The sequence below is a fragment of the Sapajus apella genome, unplaced genomic scaffold (assembly GCF_009761245.1).
Source record: "Sapajus apella isolate SASKATOON/1434 unplaced genomic scaffold, GSC_monkey_1.0 scaffold84, whole genome shotgun sequence".
Taxonomy (NCBI): Eukaryota; Metazoa; Chordata; class Mammalia; order Primates; family Cebidae; genus Sapajus; species Sapajus apella.
Window position 1 is genome coordinate 8,911,489 of NW_022437024.1, and position 16,358 is coordinate 8,927,846.

The window sequence follows — 16,358 nt, forward strand, 5'->3', positions numbered from 1 at the left end:
CATGTAGCGCATCAAGGAAATAAAAGGTGGAAAGAAAATTAATCAAACATAATATATTGATTGGAGCATGTCGTGGAAACATGTTATTTAAATCATATTTAAGCTTTTAATTTTAAAGTTGATTTTATGCACTTCAGACTTAAGAACCCTGTAATCTTTTATGTAATTGTAAAGAGCTGCAGTTAAATTAAAAAAAAATAAATTAATACTGATAAAGCACAATTATTTCCAGAAAGGGGTATCACATTAACCTAGGGATTTATTATGAGCATGTTGTTTTCAAAATCCCATCCACATGCTACATTGGAATGAATATACACAGCTGATAGTGTATCATAGAAGAAGAGAAGGAAGAACTGAATTTACAAATGAGATTTTCTGAGGAATACAGGACCAAAATACAGGCAGAGTAAGACAGTTGGAGTAGAGGAAAGAGAGCTTAACAGTATCAGGGCCCCTGGGAACATCTGGCTGACAAATCCATGGAAGTTGGAAGAGAAATATGAAAAAAGGGGTAGTTGGAAAAGATCTCAAGATAAGCCTTGTGTTCTTAATAGTTTTCCCAGGGCCCACCCTAGTTGAATGCCACTGATTGACCTAAGTGTTCATGATTTCTCAAAGGCTAAAGAGTTACATAAATAAGCTTTTGTAGAAAGGAAGCCACAAAGAACACTAAAGAACAGCTAGTCACTAGACTGAATTTCCAAATTCATGTTATATTTTCAAATGTATTTTAATGATATAATTAGCCATAGCAAAGTTCCACTGAGTTCAAATTGATACTAACCTCCATGCACATAATAACTACCAACTTTTTCACAGGTAGTGTATCATTGAATCATAGTTGAAAGATTACAAGTATTTAAGTACAAAAATAAGTTTTCAGATTCTAAGATTTACTTTTATATTTTATTACATTTTTATATATTACAAGTAAATAGCTATTTTTTTTTCTCTGAAATTGTGGGTTCTTTATTCCAGGTGAAAATAATTTGTTATAATACATTTTCTTGTTCTATTAGAAGTCCTAGATACTTTCCATAAAGGGAATTTATTTACATCTTTCCATAGGAAAGCTCTAGCTTCATTTGTGATCACTTTTAATGAATATTTCATATGTGCTGAGATTAATTAATATGAATATTTATTAAAAGCTTCACTTAACATTAATTATAGTTAGTACATATAAAAATTTGCTGTGTACCTACTTATTTTAATATTTACTTTGGATATATTTCTAATGATTCCATCTAAGTGAATCCAGAGTTGAAATGAAGCCTAAAAGGAACTGAAGTTAAAATGCGGTTGGATTAACTTTAATATGATAATGTGTGCAAATATTAAAAACTAAATTTCTTATTATTGTTCTAAGTGTACCTCTAACAGTTTTCAAGAGAAGAGGGTATGTAGGAAAGCTTTTAAATGTGTACTTAGAATCCTGATAAAAATTGAAGAATCTAGATTTAAACAGAGAATAAAAGAAAGAAATTTTATGGTAGTAGCAATGGAAAGACAATAAATATAGGCAACTCAATAATGTAAATGTGATAAAAATATATCAAATATATCATAAGTTTCAATCAAACTTATGATAAATTAATGTATGGTCAGTACCCAATTGCATAGGGACATAAATAATGTTTGGTGTCATTCATAGTCCTTTTCAGTTGGGCATTTTGCTTAATAAAGAAAAATCCATTCATATTCATTTATTGACGCTGTTATTTTTTAGGGTAGTTTTTTTTTTTTTTTAATTTTCAAAGAGTTTCAGCTCTAAAGTATAGTCTCCCTAACACCTCTCATCCTTATTTAAGTTTGAGAAATGGGGAGAATGCCTCAGAACTACCTGTGATCATGTCGCTATTTCATGACAGCAAGGAGAATAGTCCTGCTCAACCTGCATTTAGTCCAGTTTAATTAAGCTGTACATGATGTTCCCACTGATTCTAAAGCTGGAAACTGAAGTGACATGGTACAAGCTACACGGGCAGAACTACCAGAGTATTAACTATTTTCCAAAAGAAAAAACATATTTAAAGTGTTACCTTTATTCTTTACTACTTCCCCTCACCCTATGGTGCATAGGAGTATAGACATAATTTTAAATCAAAACTATATAAATTTGGATCTTAAAATCTGTGAATTTACATACAACTCCAACCCTCCATACCAGCTCACTTCAACTCTGTGCTTGAGGGAAAAGGAGAAAGTTGAGAAAACAAGTGTATCAAGACGGAAGAGGGAGATGGGCGGACTCTGGGAAAGAGGTAGGGTGTACCATGTGCTAGTATATGCATGTGTGTCTATGTCATTAAAGAGGGCGATGGGGTTGACACGTGAGTGAGGGCATCATTGAGAAGACTAGGGGTTTGTCCAAAATGCAGAGATGAAGGAAGAGGTGTGATGATAATAAGGATAAAATAATGATAGCTCTGATAGCATTTCTTATCCTTCTCAGTTGCTTACCCTGGCCAGAACAAGAACAGGAATCTTTAAGCATTTTAATGTATCACATAGAAACCTGCCAGTAACTTACATTGACCTTGCTGGCTTCTTTCCTGGGTGTCTTTGTTCCTGGGTTGAGTTACCAGAGAGTTAATGGCAAGAACAGTGGAGATGCCAGCACTTGGCATAATACTAAATACATGCTAAGTGACTATTTGATTAATAAACATGTTATTGACTGCTAACAGGACAGATGGTTTTCTATTCTTCAATCTAAGTGATTGATGACAGTGTTACTCTCCTAGACATACAGACATATAACTAGATGTATATATTTAAGCAGCTAGATTTGGTTAGCAATTTTTTAATTTAGTACTTTTAAATCTATACTCTTAATTTAGTACTTTTATCTATACTCAAAAGCAAAAGGAACATTTTAAAATATATATATACTGGTTTTACCTAGCTTTTAAATCAAGATTGTACCATCCTCATTGCAGCTTTTCGTCTTATATTTTCAGCACTAGATTATTTACTTAGGATTGCTTGCTTGTTGAAAGTTTGTGAAACAAAAACAAAAAATATTACCTATAAAATTTTCTGGGCCTAGGCCTTGGGGCGGGGTCAGCGCAGTGATGATTAGAGCTCAAAAGCTACAAGTTCACCTGGAATAGATGTTATCATTTCCTTACCCCAAACAGGCTCTGGAAACACTATGATACTGCCCCGCCATCCACCTCAGTATGATCTGCTCATGCACAGGTTTCTTTGACTTTCAATAATAATAGTAACTACTGGCATATAGTAATTTTCCCAGCTTGCAACAGGAGAAGGTAATTTAACTCAAAAGCTGGCTTCCAACTTATTTCCCAAAAGTGGAACCTTATTTCCAGACTGCCATTTTCCTGCCATACCAGGTCTCATTTCTGTCTTCTGCCTCCTGATAGGTGTAGAAGAGATTTTATTTTATTCTTACAAATCCAGCAGTGATTCTTGGAGAAAGCTGGTGATCTATACTAGTTTTATCTTGTTCTACAGTAACAGTTTATTTTACATGAGTAATATTTACACAAATTGCAAGCTCACTGTGTATCAGGCCCTTTAAAATATATTTCCTTCTGTAATTGTCACAATTGTACTATAAAGTTGGCAGTATTATTTTCATATTTTTAAGATAAAGAAATGAGGCTTTTTACTCTTATTTTTAAGATAAGGAAATGAATTTTAAGTAACTCAATCAAGTTTGCATGGATAATAAATACAGCAGAAGTGAAAACATGCCTGTCTCAAATCCAGAAAATTCTAGTATGATCAATTTCATAAATAGCCCAAGTACAGACATAAAATATCATTGTAATTGTGTTGCCTGTGAATTATTTGTAAATGGTAATGGTCTTATATCACTGGATATGGTCTATACTCAGGGATATAGATGCCAGTCTTAATAAAATTGCTCTTTGAAGTACCATACAATATTAATATTCATATTTACAACAGACACAGGTATACAAGTTTTGCCATTTTCTCCTCAGGAAGCTAGGAGTTGAGTTTCTTTCTTTCTTTTTTTTTTTTAATTTATTATTATTATTATTTTGAGACAGAGTCTTAGTCTGTCACCCAGGCTGGAGTGCAGTGGTGCAATCTCAGCTTACTGTAACCTCCACCTCCTGGGTTTACGTGATTCTCCTGCCTCAGCCTCCCAAGTAGCTGGGACTACAGGCACCTGCCACCACACCCAGCTAATTTTAGTATTTTTAGTAGAGACAGAGTTTCACCATGTTGGCCAGGCTGGTCTGGAACACCTGACTTCAAATGATCCACTCACTTTGGTGTCCCAAAGTGCTGGAATTATAGGCATGAACCACCATGCCTGGCCGGAGTTGAGTTTCTTTAAGCTTTTCTGATGAAATCTTTTCAAACCTACATCCAGGCCTCTCCACTGAATTTCTAGGGTGTTTACCTAAGATTTAGCTACATATTATCACATAAAGACTGATTCGTAACAGCTGCCAGAAATTTAGCACCTACCTGGGTGCTATAATTGCTGCATTGACCATAGGTTTCCTCTTCCTTCCTTAACTAGGGTATAGGTGTTTCTTTCATATTCTTATTGTCATTCTTTTTCTCTCCTGTTTCTCCCTTCTTCTTGTGTTAAGTATTATGCAGAAATGTAATCTATTATACTAGAGAAGGAAACAGTATCATGGTTGGTTAGCAGAAATGTAATATGTAAAGTTAGTATATTTAGAATAAAGCATACTAATCAGTGAAGTATTATGAGAGGTCTGATAAACAAACAAAAGACTTGGAAGAACTGCACAGAAAAAGACGGCAAGGGCACCCTGGGCACGTGGTTATGGTTTGAAAGAAGTTGAACTGCACATGTAGAGTATGACCCCCTTCCCATGATGATGGCAATATGATTAGTAAATCTGGTTTTCTCATATGTTTTAACTCTTCTAAATGGCATAGCTTTCAACATTATATACAAAGAGGTTTTTCTTTTTCTTTTTAGGTATTTCTTAGAACTATATTCTCTAATTAGAATTTCTAGATCAGAGAATATACTTGCGGCTTTGCATTTTGCTTGTGGATATAATCTACATATAAAAGATATTTTATTGCAGTGCTTTAAGATTGATACAGAAAAATGGTATTATGTTCTATTCTCAGATTATATTTGAGTACCATTTATCGGAGATGGAATATTATGTCTGATCTAGATGAAGTGTGTCATAGCTATTACTTTTATTCTGGTTCTCTGCAGTTTTATGCAGGAGCATGAAAATAATTACAAGAGTAAACATTACAGTTGTTTCACACAGTGAGTTTCCTATATACATAGTTTGTGGTCGACTATTGACGCAGATGTTTATACTTCAGGTATTTGCATGCATAATAAATGTTACAAGTAGGTTTTTTTTTTCTTGTTACTATGGATATTATAGAGTTATAGAAGAGTAATCAAAGAATATTTGTCCTAGAAAGTTTGGCTTTCATGGAAATAGTAAAATGTTAGGACTAAACTGTTTGTCCAGTAGATGGCACTCTTAGTTCTTGGACCCCAGAGTTAGTAAATTGATGACTTGTGTTCACTGATTACAGATCATAACAGAATCCATGCCACTGACGTTTTACATGCTGTTTGGTATCTTACTACACAACCTATTCCAGGCCTCTCAACTGTGATTAATGATCATGGTTCAACCAGTGATTCAGGTATGTAACGAAGTGAATCTGCACTCCCTTGTGAGAGATGGGAACAAGAGTGTTTTTTCAAAAAAAAAAAGTAAGTGAAGACAAATGATGTCAGTTTAATACTTTTAAAAAAGATTTCTGTGACTCTCATTTTCTCTTCTCAGATTCTGACAGTGGATTTACACATGGACATATGGGATATGTATTCTCAAAAACATATAATGTGACAGATGATAAATACGGATGTCTGTCTGGGAATATCCCTGCCTTAGAGTTGATGGCACTGTATGTGGCTGCAGCCATGCATGATTATGATCACCCAGGAAGGACTAATGCTTTCCTGGTTGCAACTAGTGCTCCTCAGGTAAATCTTTAGATTTTGGTTAGGAGGAATAATTTAAAGATTTCTCAAGAAAGTGAAGTGTGATTTATAATAGGCATCAAGTTAATATAAGCCAAACTATTTATAGCCTTACCTGAAAATTCTCAGAGACCATGCTAAAACCATGAATTTTTCATTCTGAAAAGAAACCATGGATTCTTCCAAGATACTAATGGCAGGTATACAACTTCATTATCCATGGAAATCATTTCTCAGTTGTCTTCTTAGGAAGAAAATCTATTTGAATTCATGTTAATGGACCCCTTCAACAAACAAAAGGCAACCTATACAAAAGCCCCTTTCTGAAAAGATTAGATAACCCAGTATTTCTTGGACTTCTAAGAATGTAAGGCTTCTTTGTATATAAAGATCATTCCTTTGAAATATATTCATTATAACAATTATGATTCTTGTGACATATCTACAGGATGGTAGAATTTTAACATCAATTCGTTTCATTGGAGGAAATTTTTTTTGCCTAAACATAGATTCTAAAAGCAGTGAATAAATTTAAATTTCATCTTGGTGTATAATTCAATCTAAGTAAAAAATTCATCACTAAGTATCTCGACATGCCCATTTATACAATCAAATATAGCCCCTTATTTACTTAATTGGCTGAACCCAAGTTACTAAACATTCTGAGATCCTCTGTTCTTCTACAAGATCTAGAGGCCAATTTCATTCTATATTACTTTTCTGTTTTCTTCATTGCCTCTTCTGTCCCACTGGTATCCCTTTCCACAGCTGATCTTATGGTCTGTTCTATAGTTTTCCTTGGATCTATATACAATAAAAATTATCTGATAATTTTTTCTTGATTATCTACCTTTTTTCCACTTGTCTTTCATACACCAGAATTATTTTTTTTAAAGATAGGCAAAAATCCACTGGCCAGGATAATTTGCCATTCAGATTTTTCTACATGTCCACATTTTTATATACCTCAATATTAATATTCAGTGCTTAGTGTTTTCTTTTTGTCCTTAGGTCTTTTATTTTCTCCATAGGCTCTCTTGCAAATTAATGTTTAGGCATTTTGTAGGCAGTTTCTTTTTTAAAAAAACATTCTCTAATAAAACTTCTCTCTGCATTATTAGAGAATTTCAAACAAGTAAATGTCATTTTTTATCTTCAAATACTAGATAAAATGTGATATTTCCTATGGAGTGGAGTGGGAATGTTTTGAATCATGGGCACTTTGGGGATTCTATTTATTTTTAATAGCTATATGTGTTTAAGAGGAGGTAATGCTTATGCCAGATACAGAACGTAACCTAGTTACCTCTTGAGGTATTGGTATAATTATATTTACATATATATGTAAATGTAAGTTTTTTCTTTGTCTTCCTTCCTCCTTTTCTATTTGTATATCTTTTTGATATTTAAATTCCTGTACCCTACAAAGAAATCTAAAGAATAAAACTTTTTAAAGTATCTATTAAGATAGGCTAGTGCCCCCTCACAAGAGTTTCCGCTAAAGTTTCAAGGAAAGGAATTTATCTTATAAAAAAGGGAAATTTAATCAAGAAAAATAATAGAGTCATTATATAGTAACAATTGATTCTTGATAAGCAGGAGTCACATGATTACATTTCTTTTTTGTACGAATAAAAAGCAATTTCAGAAGCATTGCATATTCTCATCATTTTTGTGATTATTTTCTTAAAAAGTTGAACTCTTAACTCTCTTATTTGCCTAGGCGGTGCTATATAACGATCGTTCAGTTTTGGAGAATCATCACGCAGCTGCTGCATGGAATCTTTTCATGTCTCGGCCAGAGTATAACTTCTTAGTTAACCTTGACCATGTGGAATTTAAGCATTTCCGTTTCCTTGTCATTGAAGCAATTTTGGCCACTGACCTGAAGAAACACTTTGACTTTGTAGCCAAATTTAATAGCAAGGTAAGTAGAGTTGTACCAGTCTTCATTTTATAGACACATTGAAAGATATCATGGAAGCAAACTGTTGAACAAAACATGTTACTATCAACTCTCATATGTCAAATGTGAAAATGGAATGCAATAAAATGTTTAACCAGAAGCGCACATATACATATTGATCTGATTCTAGATGCCCAAGAAGTTAAGATCCTGTCTTTATAGATTATGTTTTGTGCTACAGAGGAATAACACATTCTGTCATTGTGGTTTTGATTTCATTTTTTCTCATCTCTATGGCATATTTATATAAATTATCTGGCAGCAGTAAAGATCAAAAGGTGAAGCAAAATTTTATATGTCAAAAGTGAATGCCCAAATATTAAGTTATAAAAATTTTTATGATTTGTAACTGTATTATTTTAATAGCAATCGATAATAATGCCCAGTGCAATGGCTCAGGCCTATAATCCCAACCCTTTGGGAGGCTGAGGCAAGTGGAACACTTGAGGCCAGAAGTTCAAGACCAATCTGGCTAACATGGCAAGCCCCATCTCTACTAAAAATACAAAAATTAGCCAGGTGTGGTGGCACACACCTGTAGTCGCACCTACTTGGGGAGCTGAGGCAGGAAGATTGTTTGAACTCAGGAGATGCAAGTTGCAGTGAGCCAAGACTGCACCATGGCCCTCCAGCCTGAGAGACAAAGTGAGACTCTATCTCGAAAAAATAAAAAACAAGAGTAATTGATTATATATGCCAATATTAAAAAGCATTTGTTGCTAATATGATAATTAATGATTTTTAAAATTTTTATTTTTGTAGGTACATAGTGTTTCTATTTATGGGTTACATTAATAAATTCATGTAATGCATAATAGTCATAACAGAGTTAGTGTGGTATCTGTCACCTCAAACATTTATTCATTGTGTTATAAACAATACATTTATGTTCTTTTAGTTATTTTAAAATGTATGATTAAATTATTTTTGTCTATACTCACCCTGTCATCCATAATTATTACTTTATCCATAATTGATTATTTTACTTTTCTGATGAACTATTGTTACCATTAATTTACATAGGCCAGTAACATTTTAAAATAGCTAGAAATTCCCAATTATTTGGTATTATGATCCCTATATAATATGAAGACAATAAATGTTCTTTTGTTTTCTCTTCTGTTCCACTTTTGTTTTTATTGAAGCAAAACATATTTTAACTTTGTCTCAACTAGGTTAATGATGATGTTGGAATAGACTGGACCAATGAAAATGATCGTCTACTGGTTTGTCAAATGTGTATAAAGTTGGCTGATATCAATGGTCCAGCTAAATGTAAAGAACTTCATCTTCAATGGACAGATGGTATTGTCAATGAATTTTATGAACAGGTAACTGACAACTGTTTCATATATCTCAGTCTATACTTACAGGTTGCTCATGAATTGCTCAAAGCCTCTAATGGCTGTGAAAGTATGATCTCTCTATTTTATATTCACACTTTGATCAGAAAATGCATTGTCAATTTTGATCAGTAGATAAAAAGTGATGTGTAAAAATTTCACTAAAATATAATCTAACCCTCTATGATAAAGTTATTTGCAAGCATTTGGGGGGAAGAAAATATTGAGAGAGCTGTCAGACGTTAGGAAGATCCTTGAAATACTGTTCTTTTATAGATTTATTTATTATCAGTTTAAATGTATATGGTGTAGTTTATATGTATATGGTAGTTTAAATGTATATGCATATCACATTAAGTTGACTTACCTTCCTAAAAAATTTATTTATTATCATGGAAGGTAGTTTAAATATATATGGAATAGTTTATATGTATATGGTAGTTCAAATATATATGCATATCAGATTAAGTTTACTTTTATAAGAAAAATTAATAACAATAGTATATGAAAAAGCTAAAAAGAAATAGGCATTTCATTTGACATGATAATGTGAGAGTTAGCAGACTACTAAAAAAGCTACCACAATTACACAAGCCAGGAGTGATCCTCCTGACATTACCCTACACCAGTCAGATTGCACCTGAGCCTTCCTGTCTGGTACCATGAACCACTCTTTGTAAAAAGAATGTGGAGGTGAAGAAGCATGCATAAAGGACGAAAATAAGTGTCAGAAGAGCACATGAAGAAAATGAAGATATTTTCTCTGGGGGAAATATAACTGTCTTCTGATATTTAAAGGAGTGACATACTAATTTAGAAATAGGTTAATCATAATATTGCTGTGGAGATTAAAGAAGATAAATTATATAACATACTTAGCACAGGATCTGATTCATAAAAAGAAGTTAGATCCCTCTCTACTGCCCTAAAAAAAGGTGTGACTATAACCAATCTATAGAAGTTATTGGGAAGTAGAGTTCAGGTCAATGTCAGAAAAAAACTTAGTCCAAAAATAGAAAGGCTGAGACATCTTATTAATCATAATAAATTGTCTGTCACTGGACATATTTAAACAGAGATTAGAATGAACTTTTATAATTATTATAAGTAGGATTCATATGCAGAATGAAAGGTTTGTGCTTTTAAAAAATAATATACTGCCTTTCTTAAGAAAGGGATTTATTAATAATCATTCCTGAAATATGGAAATGCAGAAAAATGTAAAGTAAAGGGAAAGTTCACGTATTGTAATACCACTTCTTAGGCATAATTGTTGCTCATATTTTGGGATATTTCCTTTATTAATTTTGCTAGGTAACCTCTGGCTAAAAATCTCCTTTTTTTTCCCCTCAGAAAGATTTGAAGCACTTCCAAATAAAACATTTATACAGTAATATTATTAAATGTTTAGATAAATAATATCAGAAACCACACAATCACAGAAGATATATTAATAATTCAAACAAAATCTGGGATAAGGTAACCCCTTGAATTGAGCAATAAATTCTTTTCAGCTTTCTGGCAGCCAAGGCAAAAAATGAATATAGTCTACATTTATATATTTTTAATAATTATTCTCACCATTGCTTTTTTTTTTTTGATGGAGTCTCACTCTGTCACCCAGCTGGAGTGCAGTGACACAGTCTTGGCTCACTGTAACCTCCACCTCCTGGGTTCAAGCAATTCTCCTGCCTCAGCCTTCAGAGTAGCTGGGACTATAGGTGTCTGCCACTATGCCCAGCTAATTTTTTGTATTTTTAGTAGAGATGGGGTTTCACCATATTGGCCAGTCAGGTCTTGAACTCCTGACCTCATAACTTGCCCACCTCTGCCTCCCAAAGTGCTGGGGTTACAGGCATGAGCCACCGTGCCTGGCCTCACCATTACATTTTAATGCATTTATATTCTCATATAAAAGACACTGACTTGTGTGATAAAAATATTATCTACTGATACATTAGACTTTAGACTTTCTGTATTTCTCCTTGATAAAAAGCAAAAACCTCAAGATCACAAAAGTATTAATTAGCAGCAAAGTCTTTCTATAGGAATCCTAGCGATTGAGGTAGGATCCTTTAGCTGTCAAGTAAAGTCATGTGTGCATTAATGTCTGGGGTTTTGCTTATTTACAAATTTCAGATGCCAAGTGAATGTTGACTTGACTTGTATTGTATTTCTAGGGTGATGAAGAGGCCAGCCTTGGGTTACCCATAAGCCCCTTCATGGATCGTTCTGCTCCTCAGCTGGCCAATCTTCAGGAATCCTTCATCTCTCACATTGTGGGGCCTCTGTGCAACTCCTATGATTCAGCAGGACTAATGCCAGGAAAATGGGTGGAAGACAGCGATGAGTCAGGAGATGACCCAGAAGAGGAGGAAGAAGCAACAGCACCACATGAAGAGGAAACCTGTGAAAATAATGAATCTCCAAGTAAGTTCTAAAATCTAGTTCTAATGTGTTTTCCCTGGATTACTTTTTTACTTTAGATGAATTTTATGCTTCTTATGAAATATAGTACTTCAAGTCTATATATCATTTGCCAAGTTTGATTATGGATAGCTCCCTTCCCCAGTATCACAATACTAGAAATTCCAGACTATGGAATCTATAATAATAATATATATCATACAAAGATATCTTCTCCACCATGAAGTTAAGAAAAAAAGAGTTGAAGTATATTCTTCAGGATATCTGAGTGATTTAAAAGTGAAAGGAATTTCAGTTACTATAAACACCAATCATAGGTTTTTACTGGCTTGGTTAGGGGAACTCCATGTGAATAGGAGGTAGTATTCATTTGTTCATTCAACAGACATTGATTGAGAACCTGCTCTGTGCCAGGCATCATTCTAGGTACTAGAGATAGAGCTGTGGGGGAAAAAAAAGACAAAAAAAAAAAAAATCCTTGCCCTTATAGAAGTATATTCTAGTGGGATCAGTAGACACTAAGCAAAACAAAACAAGTCAGTATGTCTATAGTATGTTAGATAGAGTAATATTTACTGTAGTGATAAATACTGATAAATATGAGAGTAAAAATAAAAAGAGGGAGATGTAAAATATTATAGAGATAGGTTAAAATTTTAGGTAAGATAACCAGGGATAGGAAAGATGTAAACAAGGGGAAATTTTTTAAAAATGGAAAGAAAAGACCTGCAAGAAGTAAGGGGATGCTCCCTGAGGCTATATGTGGGAAGAGGATTCCAAGGAGGGGAGAAAGCAACCTGTGCAAAGGTCCTAAGGTGTGCATTGGGTGGGGTGTTCAGGGAGCAGCAGGAGAACTGAGATAGCTGGAGCAGCAAGACAGAGGCAGCGGGGAGCCAAGGTGTCCAAGGAAGAGAATACAGTCATGGGTCCTTTGTTTCTGTTTCTGGTTGGGCCAATAAAGCCCCTTCTTCATCCCTCTTTTCTGCTTATCACTAGAGACAGAAACTAAAAACCATAGCTTCAGATGCTAAAAGCCTAAAATAAAACACAGCGAAACAACAGCAACAACAAATAAGTCAGCCTGTACAAGCTTGGAAGGTAGGACTCTTTAGTAACTCTTTAGTAAACACGGTAAGGGTTTTGGCTTTTACTCTGAGTAAGATGGGAAGTTGTCACTGGTATTGAACAGAAGAGTCAGTACACTCAACTTACATTTTAACTCAACTGCTGCAGCTGCCCTATTGAGAATATGCTGTGATTGGGAAGGGAGCAAGAGTAGACATAGGGGGAGCAGTTAGGAGACTTGAAATTATCCAAGTGAGAGATGACTGTGACTTTGGACCAGGGCGGTAGCAACAGTGACAGAACCTATCACATCTGGTAATTGGCTGGAGTGCATCATGTGGCCAATCTAACCTATTTAGCTTAACCGACTATAAAATCATTTTTCTTTAAGCCTCTAAATCTACTCTCCTGTTTATCCTGTCACGAAACAAATAGTGACTAATAGCATAATTAGTAAAAATCCATGACCCGTCCAATGACATTGCACAAATACTATTCCTGTGTTCCTAAGAACATAGTATGTGATTTCTGTCTACCTTTACAGATAAAGTACAATCTTAATATTCCCAAAGCCCTTACCAAAAATACGACCAATGAAAGACATTCTGATCATTTTTTGCCTATTTTTTATAACAGTCAGGAAAATGTACAACTTGGTTCATTCCAACTATCTTGTAAGGAGATTAACCTTGTACTGATCCATTTTGCCCTCATATAAGTACCCCGTTGTAGGCACACAGAAGCAAACATAAAGAAGTCATTATCAATTATGAACTGATGAGGTAGATTTTTGCAAATTGAGATTCAGGTCAGATCTAGCCAATCTGTTAATTTTTTTACAGAATAGGGGAAATAAATGTTGTTTTTCTTCAATACTCTACTGTCAAAGTAATTATATTTTATTTATCTGATTCAAGTCAAAAGGCTTCCATTAGAAAGTCTGTATTGATCTTGGGATTCAGAGCCAGAAGCCAAGACTTGGAATTCATGAGTTATTTATTCATTTTTTTCATTTAATAAACATGTATTAGTTTTCTCTTTTTATTTGTTTTCATTTCAAAGAGCCAGGTAGTTTACTGTCTTACTAAGAATGAGACAGTTTTTCCACTGAATGAAGGTATTGTCGGCTTAGCCTCTGGAAAAGCTTTGTTCCCAGGGCCCTGACTTACTGCTGTTTGAACTCACACACATGGAAAATACAGACATGCAGATTCAGGCATTGGGAATTGAAGGACCCAGGCCGGGAGATTTAACAGGCTCAGCTTGTCAACCTAACCTTTAGCAGCAAATTTTATAGCCACATATTCCATTTCTTTCTGTTCTATAGTGTTGAGTTGTCATACCTTCTCATTTTTATCAAGTTCACTAAAGGAGGAATGAGAGTTTTTTGGATTGTTCGCTAATACCTTCCAAAAGTTAACTGACCACATTATATTAAAATTGAAAAATATCCCATTCACAATGATTTGATACTGTAGCTTTGGAAATCTTATCTTTAAAGTATTTCTTTACAGCCAAGAAAATGATAAATATGGAGCAGCATTAGTATTTTCTAAATATTGGTCACATAGAGTAATGCAATTTTAGAAATGAAGGGGGAATCGATCCTTAACAGTTTAGCAGCCTTCCTTTACATAAGATTAGACTAAGGCTCAGAAATTTAAATGACATCCCAAGGTTGTAGAACCAGAAAGGAAAGCCAGGTTTCTTAATTTTTAACTTCAATGCTTTTGGCTTTCAGTAATTTTAATTTCAGAGTTCATATTGGCTAAGACGGTTACCTTGACTTCGCCTAATACTTAGGTTCCAGAAAAAAATAAATAAGCACAGATAACTTCTGCAGTTTGTAAAACTTGGAGATGTCCCAGGAAACACAGAATAAAATGTTTCAATATGGTATCCTAGGAGAAGGTTTTTACCCCACCTCATAATTAAATCTGAAAGATTCCTACAGCGAACTAAGAGGTTTCTAATGAAGTACTAAGCTGCATTTAGAATTTGAGCAATGAAAGGCTCTTTGTTCTGCTTTCAAAAGGTTCCAGTATTGAACAATTTGGCTCTCAATACAGGCATGTTTCAGACCACCTGCAGACTCTAATCTACGCAAATTTATTTGGTACAAACTTTCTTCTACGTCACCTTCTTATTCAGTATAATTCCAGAGAGGTTTATTGCTAACATTTAACAGTATTAATAAGAGAACAGCTGCTCTCATGGGGACTGTCCTAAAAGGAACAAAGAGGAAAATTGAGCTTTTGTTAGCTGCTTCCCTATGAATGTACTGCCATCAATGTGTAACTTTAAGTAATCACCTTGAACTGAAGAGTGTTTGCTACAACTGTGATTCAAACCTGTCCTTCAGCCAGGGTCCTTTGTAACTCTTGATTCAAAGGATTCGATTAAAAAGTATATTAATTGTAAAAAAAATTCTCAATAGAATTTGATTTGTACTTAACTATAACAAAAACAAACTAGAAAGAGACAGGTTGAGGTAGAAGAGTAATTTTTAAGTTGCTTTTAAAAAATCTGATGTAATAATATATTTTATTGACTTTCATAGAAAGAATTCAAATTTATTTTAATTTCAATTATATCTATTGCCTTGTTAGGAAGCTTTCAAATAAGGAATTGATGTAAGGGATCATGACCTGTGCTCCATACACTTTTGCCTATGTCCTGTTCTTCAAACTTTGCTTGGAATACTTCTGGCCCCTTTTCACCCAGTGTATTTAATTCTCATTACTTAGATCCAGCCCAGGCACCAGGACTTTAAAAAAAAAATTCTACCTAATTTTCTACAGTTTGAGTCTTTAGTGTTGCCATGGATTGACGTATCAAAGAGATTGCACCAGACATTTGTTAAAAATGGCAATGAAAGCTTTATTGAAGACTATTGTGATAGAGGAGACAGATGATAGAACTCTGTTGAAGCAAAAGGCAGGAGGGGAGTTAAATGCTGCTGTGAGCTAGTGAAAAAGGGCTGGAGGACATTATGGGGGCGTTGGCTAGTGTGATCAAGCCACCTGTTAATTGGTACGTACTAAAGCTGGGCTCCTACCTTCCCACAGAGACTAAGAGATAGGCCTGCCTGCTGGCCTACCTTTCTTCTTTCCTTCCATCCCTTCTTCCTTCATTTAAACCTTTTTTTTAAAATTAAAATTTTATTTTGTGAGACTGTAAAGCTAGTTAGAGGCTGGGAGAAGATTTACCTATATTCCAGAGGGGCAGAGAAAGAATTTGCTGTTACAGGTTTTCTAAAGTAAATGCTCTCACAAGAGGGAGGTCAGAGTCCTACAGTCTAGAAGTCTAAAACTGAGTCAAACTGAGAGGAATGGCAAGCCCATCTTGGTCACAAGAATATGTCTGTCATAAAACATAGCAAATGTATTTCAGTTTTTATCTTCTTGGCACTCTCTCTTAGAGAGAGAGTATAAGCTCTTTTAAGGCAAGCTCTGAGCCTAATTGATCTTTGTTTCCGAAGCATCCTGGAAAGTATTTGCCAGTTAGAGTCCATCTCTTGAAGAAATGATGAATAACCATAAATATATATTTT

At 34.3% G+C, this 16,358-nt stretch overlaps 1 protein-coding gene across 7 annotated transcripts in view; it reads left to right on the forward strand.

Annotated features, from left to right (window-relative positions):
• PDE3A (phosphodiesterase 3A) overlaps positions 1-16,358 on the forward strand; it is a 325,385-nt gene that overhangs the window by 282,595 nt on the left and 26,432 nt on the right. For 5 of the 7 annotated variants that reach the window (XM_032253810.1, XM_032253814.1, XM_032253815.1 and 2 more), the window contains exons 11-15: positions 5,551-5,664; positions 5,808-6,007; positions 7,728-7,931; positions 9,146-9,301; positions 11,494-11,743. In XM_032253810.1, coding sequence (XP_032109701.1) covers positions 5,551-5,664; positions 5,808-6,007; positions 7,728-7,931; positions 9,146-9,301; positions 11,494-11,743 — 924 coding nt within the window. Of the gene's footprint in view, positions 1-5,550; positions 5,665-5,807; positions 6,008-7,727; positions 7,932-9,145; positions 9,302-11,493; positions 11,748-11,971; positions 12,202-16,358 lie in introns of those variants that run through there. The other 2 variants (XM_032253813.1, XM_032253811.1) reach the window with 2 other exon arrangements.